Source organism: Hirundo rustica, chromosome 7, assembly GCF_015227805.2.
Source record: "Hirundo rustica isolate bHirRus1 chromosome 7, bHirRus1.pri.v3, whole genome shotgun sequence".
Classification (NCBI taxonomy): domain Eukaryota; kingdom Metazoa; phylum Chordata; class Aves; order Passeriformes; family Hirundinidae; genus Hirundo; species Hirundo rustica.
This window is the reverse complement of record NC_053456.1, coordinates 20,502,593-20,515,299: the sequence shown is the minus strand read 5'-3', so window position 1 is coordinate 20,515,299 and position 12,707 is coordinate 20,502,593. Positions and strand designations below refer to the sequence as shown.

The following is a 12,707-nucleotide window of genomic DNA, read 5'->3' as shown; positions in this document are numbered from 1 at the left end:
AGACAGAGTAACAACTGCACTTTATCGACTTCAGCATGATTCTTATCATTTCAACATAGTCAGTGTCCAGAAGCCCATTTAGCACCAAAGTCTTGATGCAGCATCACTGTAGAAGTCTATATGATGATATAGTCCTTATCCTATAGATCTTAGAATGATATACAGTTTTAGGTTTGTAAGAAAACATTAACAAACAGACATCCAAACACAAAGGAGGTCTGTGGAATCAGTGCCCAAAACAGATGTTCTCTATCTGGCTAAATGGAAAGCATTAGACACCAACAGTAACTCCTGCATCCAAGCTTCTTTTCTGCATTTTACTTACTATAAACTGACTTCTCTCACTTGCAAGGAAGGACAACTTTAACAGGTATATTCTCTTCCATGAAGTTTCTGTTTCTTAGTGTTGGACAAATATAATATGCAAGCAAGAATCTTAATTTTTCCATCCGTAACAGTCACGAGTTTTAATTCAAATGTTTAAAATATTTAAAATCTTTGACAGCAATACTTTTTTTAAAAAACAAGATTTCAAGAAAAATTAAATTGTAGAACTCTATGACAAAGTAGCCTATAGACCAGCAGTTCAGCATATTACTACATATTTATGAAAATAAAGTTAATTAGCCCTGTAACACACTTTAAATGTGATTATCAAGCATTATGAATCAGCAGGTAAGTCAAACAGCAGCTGACAGCATTAGAAAAAAAAATTGTAACAGAGTAAATGTAAACCACTGAAGACAGAAAGAAACTGAATTTTCCTAGGACATCATGCTGGATCAGATACAGAAATTATTCATGTATAAAGACATAACAGAAAGAGAAACAACTGTTAGTAATCATTAGACCTATCACTCATTCAAATGTTGCTAATTAATTTTACTGACAAAAATGTCCTTTTTGCCAGTTGATGAGCTTATAATGAGCAGAAGTCAGGTACTATAATGAACAAAGATTAAGTTCACAACTACGTATCTTTATCCACATTATTGTTATACCCACAGTGTAAATCCAAAAGATTCCTCTTTGAAATCAAAGACTTTAAGGAACCCAAATCTTTGTCTCAGTGAAGAAACCAAGATCCTACTTGCACTGAATCTCAGTATCTCATCTTTCTGATTAAATTATGTCTAGGAGGGATTAAATCTTTATCCTAGTTTATACTCCAATTTACCCTTATTAACTACAGATGAGAATAATAATTCTCTGGTATATGCAGTTGCTCCTACATCACAGTGACATCCTCTTACCACTTCAAACTACAACCAACTACAATCTCTTTTGAAATATTTCAAGTAAGATTTTCACCCATTTCCTTTTTTCTAGACTGTGAACTAGCTGACAAGTACTAATAAGCAATAACTCTCTTGTCAAAATCCTTTTAAGAATATTAGGAGGTGCAGCTTGCAAACAGATTTCCAACCTACTTATACAAGATCCCTACCCAAACTATACTAACTCTTGAAACACTAACTACCTTAATTTACAGTCTCCCAAAAAGAACAGCAAAACCCAACAAATGAAAAAAAGGGAGACCATTCTCAGAAAGTCATCCAGCTCAAGCTTTGGTTAAGATCATGAATTCTTATTCATAAAAATTAATGAGGATTCAACTTGTTTGCCAACAAGATGCCTTCGGATTTCTTTCGGAGCTCTTGGGAAATGTCCTCAGTGTTAAGGAGTAAGGAATTAACAACAGGTGTCCCAAGTTGAGGTGGCCCTTGTCCTTAGGAGCACGTGAATTTTTGCCCATGTACGATTTTAGACTGCAGTGCAACAGTGGTATTAGTAGCACTCAAACTCATTTCTACTATGTTTCTATAATCCATAGCAATGAATCTGGTTTCAAAAGCCAAGTATTACGTACTGAGAAAATGTAGCATGGCATCAACTAACTGCTTTTCCACAGGCCTGCAAAACTCAGGTAAAGTTTGACCACTTTCTACAAAGCATCTTTTAATAAAATTATCATAATGATAGTTGTAATTATCATTAACTTGATGTTATTTATCATTACCTTAACATTAATCTATTTACGATGACAAATTTTGTTTTCTAAGTACAAGCTGCCTAACCTGGAACATAAACAGGACAGGACAACATAAACTTATTTCTTCATCACAGCTATCTTACTGTAAACTTGCTTTTTATAAAGCATAGCTTGTAATACTTAAACAGCTAATGTTATAATATAGTCCTTAGAACATTAATGATTCAATCTATTAATAGGAAAGTATTACTGATGGCAGATGGAGAATTATTCAAGCTTTATTTTCACCATAGTCACTTAAAAAGGCAGTGGTAATAATCCAGAAAGGAACCACTCCCCAGAACAAGAAGATAGCCTGCAAAAGTCAATCCCTACACACCCAATACGGCTCCAAAAGCCCCTGGAAAGACTTTTCCAGATACCTCATCAGAGTACCTAAAGTCAGTTCTCTGTGATCATCCCTGTTTTCAGCCTCACTGAGTTTAGCCCTCCTCTGCTAAATTACTGCTGGTACTGCTGGCAGATTTATTTCTGTTTCATTCTGTCACAATGATGCTGATGCCACTGAAGTATCCCTTCACTGCTGATGCTGCAGAGTTCCAGTCTCATATCCATGAGCACACAAAGTCAAAAACCACAATTCAGTGAGTCTTCAGCTACCACTTCTCTGCTAAAGCTTCTGTCCTGTAACCATTTCTGAAACCTCAAGACCAATGTATTGAATTAGGACCATAGGTTAATCTGAAAATGTGAACAGATTATTAAATCAATTAAGATTCTTCAGCTCTCATTTGGTAGATGTATGAGCTAGAATAAAAGCATTTTAAGGCGAGGCCACCCTTCTTGCAGAAAATATATGACTTCATCTCAGTGAAGCAATTCCTCCCTAGACTACCTCACCCAATTTAAAACAAACTTCAGTCAAACTACACTGACATTTCATTTCACTGTAGCCAAAGCCTTTGGGAGTTGAACAGTAGGGCTACCAAACATATTATTAGGAAGGGATGAAAAGCAGGAGTAATTTATTTTCACTACCCTACAAGTCTTTCTGCTTTGTTTGACCCCAAAATGCCTTCTTATATTACTAATTTGCCTCTTCAGAGCACAGTAAGTGATTAGCTGGCAGTAACGTTTTCACACAAGACGTCATCTGCTTCGTCAATACAACATCACAGCATACATATACAAGTGACAGCATCAATGCTAGTTACACATTTCTATCCAATTATGTCAATAAGGCTTTTTTTAAAGATTATTTTAACCATCCTCATTTGGATGTGAAGATTTCAGGAGCATATTTTCCAGAGGTAAAAAAAACTTTCTTGACAATGTCTGTTGACTACCTGTAAAAGGCAAAAATAAAGACAATCTGCCTGAAGCCTATCCTCGTAAGGCTGTTAAGCTCAACATGAGCCAGCAGTGCTGGCAGCCCTGAAAGCCAAGCACATCCCAGGCAGGATCAAAAGCAGCATGGCCAGCAGGTCCAGGGAGATAATTCTCCCCTTCTACTCTGCTCTCTCCATGAGTCCCCACGTGGAGCACTGCACTGAGCTCTGGAATGCCCAGCATAACAAGGATGCAAACCTGCTGGAGCAAGTCCAGAGGAGGGGCATGAAGGTGAGGAGAGGGCTGGAGCTCCTCTCCTATGAACACAGGCTGAGAGAAGAGCAGGCTCCAAGGAGATTTTAGAGCACCTTCCAGTACCTAATGGGGCCTACAAGAAGTCTGGAGAAGGACAAGACATGTAGTGACAATTCAGGGCAATGGTTTTAAACTGCAAGAGGGTAGGTTGAAATTAAATATTAGGAATAAATTTTAAATCCTAGGGTTGGTGAGGCACAGGAACAGTTTGCCCAGAGAGACTACGGATGCCCCATCCCTGGCAGTGTCCAAGGCCAGGATGCCTAGGGCCCTGAGCAACCTGGTCTAGTGGAAGTTGTCCCTGCTCGTGGCAAGAGAGGTTAGAACGAGACAATCTTCAAGGTACCTTCCAAACTAAGCCATTCTAGAATTCTCTTTTGTATTTTTAAATGCTAACTACTCAAGCTCAAAGTTCAAATACTGACAGAGGCTAACTTACAATTCTTCACATATACAACCTGGGCAAAGTATTTCTGCTTGCATGCAGTATATATAGCTTTATAAAAGAACCTACTTTGATGGTTTTAAAATTAAGCATTTGAATGTTTATGTAGGTTATTATGAAAGACTTGTTAACCTAGAAGAAAGGAACAAGTTGGAATTTTTTGGTTTGCTTTTGTAAACTTAATCCAACTATAACCTATTAGTTTCTGTTACCATATGTCCTTTTTTAGGTTCTGTCTCCTAGTGGGTTTGACATTTGAAAAAGAAAAAACAGAATATTTGTGGTTTCACCTTCTTTGCCAAGATGTCTCTAGAATTTTAAAATGTTTATTTCTACAAAATGTGTTCAAAAACCTGAATCCTGCTCTAACAGAATGAAAGCATTGAATTTCCTTCCCTCGATCTTTTTAACTTTTTAAAGCACCAGTATTTAAATTCAGACAGCAATGAACAGCCCACGAAAGATGAGCAGATGGATCTATTTCTTCCACTGTTGAGGCTGTTTGTAGAAAACAGCTAAAACACTAGAACAGACAAATAAAATGAGTTCATCGCCAGGTCGAAACCAAAGCATCAATGTAAAGATGCAGAGGCAAACTTTGTGAACTGGAAAGTACCAGTAACCACTACCATGGACTATTTAGTGAATTTAATAGTACTTTAAAATATATTCAGCTGCAAAACATGAGCAAGGAGACAGCACCAAGGAATGACAATTAAAACCAGATCATTTCTCTACGCTCCCTGTCCTTTCCTGACATGCAGAAAAACATGCTGTAGGATGCAGAAAAATACCAGTACCAATAGACAATCTTCCATTAGTGAGAGCAGAGCAATACTGAAACTCTCTCCTCCAGGCAATGCTGTAAGGTTCTTTGACTTTAATTTCTCCTTGAGAAAGGAAAGTTTAAGAGTGGAATACCAGTGATCTATCAAAGCATTTTATATCTGTAGTAAGGCACTTAAATGCTAACAATAAATGAAGTTGCTTTTAATCTGAAGTAGTTTCCAGCTAAGGGTTTACTTCACTGGCAACAGAAGATAACTAACTCCCACCAAGAGGCAATTTACACTTATTATAATGTATATAGTAGTATTACCAATTCTGTTTTCAACACTCACATTTCATATCCTCTTTCCCTTGTCATGGGAAAAGCCTCAGCATGAGGCTTTTAAATAATAAGCAAATTACTATTCTTTTCCCTCGAATGTCATTTTAAGAGACTTTGGGATTCCAGCTCTCATTTCCTCTGACAAACAGGAAACAGAATTTTATTTAAACACTGTTCCCTAGGACTCTTACACATCCAAATCATTCTGGTGTTTAGGGAAAAAAAAGCAACACAAGTAAAATTGCTCATGCTTAGCTTTCAATAAATCGCTAGTGTCACCTACACTCAGAATCCCTGTGATAATCTCTCACAGCTGCTACATAAGGCATAAGAAACACTGTAGATAGTCCTGATCTATACAATGACCAGCCAGTTAAATGCAGACTGACTGGCTGCCAGCTGCAGTCAGACAGGATTTGTTATAGTTGATTTCTGTCCTCTTTAGTGAGGACTAAAGGAAGGCAAATATAGGGGACTCTCCTTTACCTACCTCATTATCATATTACTCAATTAAAGTTTGATCAAAACACTGAAAAATTATTGGAGAGTTAAACAGAGAAACCAAGTGTACTCATTTCTTTACATACCCTGATATATAAATTATGTAGCCTTCAAAAAGGTCAATTTTTAGATCTGTATATATAGTGGAATGGCAAAAGATGTATTTATTAACTAACTGTATTCATTAAGACTTATCTCAAGTTTAAAATACACTACCTGAACAATATAGATCTAGTAGGAAATAGATTCTTGTACACCTTCATTTGCTATCTAGAAAGACAGAATAATTCAAGAGAAATTAAAATGCAGAATTATGTTCTTTCATTTGTGAGAATCTTTACATATTACGCATGCTTTGTAACCAAGATGTGACTAAATCTTATTGAATTAAACCTCCAAATTTCATAAACTGAAGCTCAGGACAGTTAAAATTCCATTTGACAGAAGTAAATCCAGATGAAATTACATTAACCAGTGCTGTAGCTTCATAAAAAAAACATTAAAAGCACTTTAATATGAGGACAGACTCTGAGATACACTGCAAATGAAATCTGTAATTGAACAATATGCAAGTGATGATATCCCTCGATTCAAACTCTGGACACCACTATTCACCAATAACACCATACCAAGTGCAGCTTTCCTGATTTAGGATCTGCCTTGTTACACCTAGTGAAATTTTTAAATTTACAACAACAATGAAGTAGGTTTTACAGATTTACGTTTGCACACATTTTGACAACTGACAAATTCAAAGATGGAAGGGCAAGTCAGTTCAGGAAACATTCAGGGATATTGACAAAGCAGCAGAAATAGTAACTGATCATGCCAAATACAGTGCAGAAAATACAGCACAAAGGAAGTAACATTAGAATGATAAGCTTTGTTAAATGCAGCAAATTGTAAGATGCAGACACAAACAGATGTCATGCTAGATAAGAAAAATACTTGTATTTGGAAAATATCTGGTGAGCACCTGACTTTGAGGGCACAATTTCAATTAGTTGGTTTGTCATATTTTTATTCCTTTCCTTTGAATATGGATATAAAAGAAATTTAATCTGCTCAGAGTACAGGATTTTAGAGATCAAATCCTAACAACATGTCAGAAAGAACTCAGGTAACAAGAGTTTAGACATGTTTCCAGTATCATCTGGTGAAAGAGAAAACCTACAGATGCACATGTAGCACACCAATTTTGCAGCCACCACATAAGACTACCAACTGAATTTGAATATATCACACCCTAAAAGGTATGTGCACATACTGCCTTGCTCTGGTGGGCTATGACAATGTTTATTTATGCTGGTAATTGCTTTCTCTTCCTCTCAATACCTGTCCATGGCACAAGTGTGTAACGTACTGCAATCACATGTAACAAATGGAAGCCGATACTGCAAATGTGTAAGCTGGAGAGCAAAGAATAAAACAGCTTGAATTTGCATAAAATACAACTCCTGCTCTCACTAGTACTTAATCTGAATTCACGTATTTGATAAAATGCACAAACCTACAAATTTAACAATTATCTTGGTTTCTCTAAGAAAACATGGAAAGGAAAAGGTTTTTTTTATTATTCATCAAAGACTTCACCTTTGCACTGGACTAGAAAATGAGGTGCGTGATGTGGAAAGATAAATTTGTAAATCACTCTCAGAAGACTGCACCCTCAGATGAGCGCTAGAAAGCACTTAGGCTATGTCTACACAGCTCTGTCTCTGAGTTTCCACATCCACTGCAGTGCCTTCTGCTGCTATATCCCCACACAGACGTGATCCAAGCATATACCAGCTTAGTCACACACTATACAGAGAGAAAACACAAAGCACACAAGCCAACCGGAACTGCAGTGTATGTCCATGATCTAGTTCAGATGCAAACTACATGAAAATGATGATATTCCTATGGATTTGTTACAAATAAAAAACAAGGGAGAAATTTATATAGAAGACAGTGTAAATTTTACCAATTGTGTACAAACGTATTTTAAAATAAAATAGCATCATAATGCAACTGTATTCATAATATTGCCTGATTATAAATCTCTATCCTATTACCTTTGACATAATTGAAGGTTATAGAGGATGACAAGCATTTTCTCTATTTATTCTGCAATAATTCTTTCAGAATATCAATTCTTTATTCTAGCCTATCTGTATGCCCACAAGGGATCCCTTGTTTACCGCTAAGCAAACAAAGCTTGCATCTCAAATACATGTTACACTAAACTAAAAAACCAAATCCTGATTCTAATATGATTCTGTTATGTTATGTACCATCAATATGAAATTTACATTCAAATCTGTGGGAGGAACAGGTCTGAGATACTATCCAGTATGCATTATTTTGGGTTTTTTAAACATAAATGATGTAAGATTTAACAAGGATTACAAGGTTATAAAGGCTCGGTATGTACATTATGTCCTTGAAAACTCATTCCTATTTAAATCATTTATAAGTCATTAGACAGAGATCATAACACTCTTAGCACAACAGGCCAGTGAAGTTACATGCTTTGCCCTGTGATCTGCCCTTCCAGTCTGCTAAGGCACTGAAGGTTACTTTAATTCAGAGAAAAACACAAGACGCCATAGCCAGGCATGAAATCCTGGGATCTCTAGCATTTGTGCTTGCTATACATCCCTAAAAGTTTGCATCTGAATCCAATTAAAACAATTAACTGAATTCATAAATGTGATCAGATTTAGAGAAATAACAATTATGTAAAAAAACCTCTGTCTACCATTCAATAAAGATACTGTCAACACGGATATTTCCTGGTTAGATGGTTTTTGGTGTGAAAGAACACGTGAGAATAGAGAAGACATTCTTCCTAAGTTAACTGTACACACATGCATAAATCAGTGACCCTTTTTTAATTATGTGCAATGCAGACACAGCAAAGTGCTAACATTAGAGGGATACTCCTGCTCCCTAAGAAATTAGTGGCAAGGTAACTATTATGTGAAATGTAAAAGGACTGGTTTCCTTCCTCAAGAGAAAAATTATTTACATCTCCAGGTATAACCAGGATGTACACTTGCTCACTGCTGAATCTCTCTCTCACTCCTGCAAAAATAAAATATTCTTGATAGATCACAGTGCTCTGAAATTTTCCTTACCTTTCCACTTGTAACTTTATATATAAATACTGTCTCATGTATTTGATTTTTAAGTGAGGATCTTTGACTTTTCTGGCCGGTAACTACACATGGAAGCTGCAGAGACAAAGCACCAGTAGTCCCAGCCCACAGTACCCTACACAATAATAACATTTCTCCTGTAATATTTTGGCAGTTCCTAATTTTTATATGTGCTCTAATTTTAGATGTTAGTAGTTCCACTTTAACACATGATTTGGGGAAAAACCTGAAGAACAAATACAAAATATGTAATTTCTATACACAATGTATTTTGCTACTTCCATTTCAATTTTTTTTCACATAATTTTATTGGATAATCCATATTACATGTTATTTTAATTGCCTTTGTTGAGGCTCACTTAACATTCTAAAGCGTACCAGTTTTAGAACCATCCTCCTCCTCCTAGAAACACATTCATTGACTTAAATACACTAAAATTCTATTTATTATTTAGTAAAAACACATGGTACTCTATAGAGAATTTACTCATTAAATGATCCCATATTCACAGAATTCACACCCAGGATAAAAAATTCTAAAATACTTAAAATACATAGACATTGATAAGAATTCAAATTAGTACACTAATAAGATTATCTATGGAAAATAAATCCACTTTACAAATACAAGTTAATTTAAAACTTTTTATCTACATCTTTAGGTGGAAAAACAGAATCAAATGCATAAGTGTACCTCCTATGACCACAAAGCAGAGCACAGCAGAAACCAGGAAAAAAAGTACAATCTTTCATTTTATGGGTTTGTCCTACATATAGACGACCTTCTGGAAAAGGGTAAGGCATAATTCTTAAGGGCACTTGGAACTGATTCTTTCCACTCAAAAAATTGGTGCTACTAGCTTCCTCCAAATACCAAAAAGTGAAAGAAAAGTTTCACCTTATTAGCTATAATGAAATTTGTGTTACAGAAAGGGTCAGCTTATTAATTATAACAGAGAGATTTCTAAATTAAGTGCCACATACATGTTTCCTAAATACATCATCTATTCCCCAAGGCTATGTACTTCATTAAGCCCTGAATTTTAGTTTACAATTTGGATCTCACATGTAGGAAAACAGAAACGACAGGATCACCTATCTGAAAGCACTGGGACCCATGCTCTCCTTCACATCCGCTCAGTGTCAGTTCACAGAGAGGCCTCACTTTGGTTTTTATACAGCTAGACCATCATCAGCAGTTCTGTTTGAATTTACTTTACAAGTGCTTTCAATTTATACGCATTATTTGATCTCTAAGAGGTTAGTCTTAAGTCACATGTTACAGAGAGGGATCAGTGTCTGTGGTAGGTGTCTAGAGTGTCTAGCCCAAAAGATCCATTAACTTACGGTTTGCTACCTGGACTGTTAAGGAAAACCTCATCAGAAGTGCAGTCCTACAAGACTAGGAGTTACCTGAAAAGGGGAGAAACGATGAGAAGGGGAAGATCCCTTCTACGTGCACAAAGGATTCTCTCCACAGCACAGCCCCAAACAGTACCACCTGTCAAAAGCTGGCTCGCGATGCTCAGCTAACTGCCATACACCACATAAGGGAATTCTCTCGGATAGCTTTGTTTTGAGCTGCATAGGGCATCTATGGTCTACATTTTTGTTAACTAAATTCCCAGACCGCAGGAGACACAGTGAGTGCTCAGACATTAAATGACTTCTGAACTAATCCAGGAATCAAAGGTATAAATACAGCAAAGGCCATTCGAACCACCCACCACGCAACTCGACATTGCGAGACTTTGGGCTGCAGCACCCGAGAGAAAGCATTTCAGAGAATTTTCAACTTTACTTCTTTTTTAATCATAATTTGCCCGTATTTTTGGCAGCGCGCGCATCGCCTCCGAGCACACGTCAGCCAGCCGTGCCTCCCGCCCAGGCGGTGCCGCCGCCCGCCCGCACCTGCCCCGCAAGCGGGGGACAACCGCGGGCCCCGGGGCGGCGCAGCGGGGACCGGAGGGACCTGTCCTTTCCCGCCCGCCCCGCGATGCTGGGCGGGGGCTGCGCAGCGCTGCGGGAGGCGGGGGCGGTGTGCCGAGCGGAGGGGAGGCAGCGCCCGGTGCGCTGCGGCGCCGTGAGGGCGGGCGAGGGCAGAATGCGGCGGGTCTGCCATGGCCGATACGACGGGTCCCCGGCCGGCAGCCCCAGGCCCTCTCCCCGCCCCGGAGCTCCCCGTCCTCCAACACGTGCAGCATCTTCCCGGCGGGAAGCAGCGATCCCCACGGGGACTGCCCGTCTCCTCCGCTGCCCGGAGTATTTCCAGCCCTCATCCTTGCCCGCCGCCCTGGCTTTCCCCAGACGTTTTGCTTCCCACCTGCAGGCTCCTTATGTAAGGCAGGATCCGGTGGAGAGCGGGGATGGGGGTGTCAGCGCGCACGCATACACATACATGCATACACACACAGCATCCCTCCGCAGCCGCTCCTGGGAAGATGCCGATACCTTTTATCCAGGCACGCGATCCACTCGCCGGAGGACGAGGAATGGGAGGCGTGAGCGGCGACCATGTTGGACCGGGATCAGTTGCCGCGCACCCGGCTGGCGGCGGCTCCCCCCGCCCGCGCGCCTGTCGGTCCGTCCGTCCGTCCGTCCTCGCCCCCTCCCTGCGCGCGCGGCTCGATGGGCTCGCCCAGGCCCCGCCGCCCTCACGCGTCCGCCCGCGCCCGGCTGCGACCTGCGGCCGCCGAGATACCCCGGCCCTGCTTCCGCTCAGCCGGCGGGGAGCGGCCCGGGGAGGGGGCGGAAAGAAGTCACTCCCCTTCTAAAAGGTGGTGTCCTCCTCCGGCTTTCGTGAGCTCCTCAGTGCCCACACCTGAACCCGGTTTACCGATCCCTGCCCTTGCTTATCTTGACTTGGTTTGAATTGGAGGGGCAATACAAGCGTTTTAGCTGGAATAAGCAGCTCAGGAGGATTTTATCGGCACCCCAGAGCAATGTGTGTCTGTCCCCCCCCGCCCCCAGCATTAAATGCCCAGTGGGTGAGTGAAAGGAAGGTGCTGTCCACATTTCAGGATATTTTCCTGGACCCTTCCTCCGGTCTGCTGTCCATCCTGTCATCGCCCATGAAACTGTGTGCTAAAGTCTCTCATTTGTTGTGTGTGAAAAATGAGCTGGGCAGTACAGCCTGTGAAGAGGATTTTGCACTTTGGAAGGCATCCAACACACAGCACGGGAAAGGTGAGTCTAGTGTACAGTGAAACACGCCCACACCCTTATGTTGTGCTAGTGTGGCCTGCAAAGTGCGGGGTTTTTAATGATACTGATGTAGACGTGATTTTAAAACCGATGAGGAGAGGAAGGAATGCAGAGCAGCAGGTCTCCCTGTTTTGCAAATTCCACATTAAATATTTTCTATAAATTGTTTCAGATAGCATCTTCCCAAGTAATCAGTGTATGACCATAAGCTTCCTCTTACAGTCAACACAAATTGCCTTCAGTGCCTTGCAAGAAGGGCTGGAAACAATATGAATCTCAGCAGAATGTTTGGGGGTACATGTTGGGGATAGCAAAGTAAAACTCAAACTGTGCCTTCCTTCAGGCTCATAACTCCTCTCTTCTCTACAGTCTGGGGACAAATGATTAATTCAAATAGTGATCATCAGCCTTTCAGACTTCTCCATGGGCTATCTTCTCTGCCCTCTGTTGTAATTTCTTTGGTTGTACCTAGTAATTTCTTAAATACCTGTGCTACTTCTTATTTCACATATGCCTTTTAGTCGGTTGCCTTGCTGCCACAGCTTCTTTAGTACTTTTAAAGAAATAACTTGTAACACCGAGATACTGAACAGTATGATCAAAAATCTAAGGAAATTTATCTAAAGACCCCTTTTGCTAAATGGATACAGCTACCAAACTGGCATA

At 39.8% G+C, this 12,707-nt stretch overlaps 1 protein-coding gene across 2 annotated transcripts in view; it reads right to left on the bottom strand.

The window, feature by feature from the left end:
- The window catches only part of RAPGEF4 (Rap guanine nucleotide exchange factor 4), a 148,727-nt gene extending 137,287 nt beyond the window's left edge, over positions 1 to 11,440 (bottom strand). For both annotated transcript variants that reach the window (XM_040069376.2, XM_040069377.2), the window contains exon 1: positions 11,289 to 11,440. In XM_040069376.2, the coding sequence (XP_039925310.1) occupies positions 11,289 to 11,353 (65 nt within the window). In that variant the 5' untranslated portion in view covers positions 11,354 to 11,440. The remainder of the gene's footprint in view (positions 1 to 11,288) is intronic.
- Between the last annotated feature and the right edge of the window lie 1,267 nt (positions 11,441 to 12,707).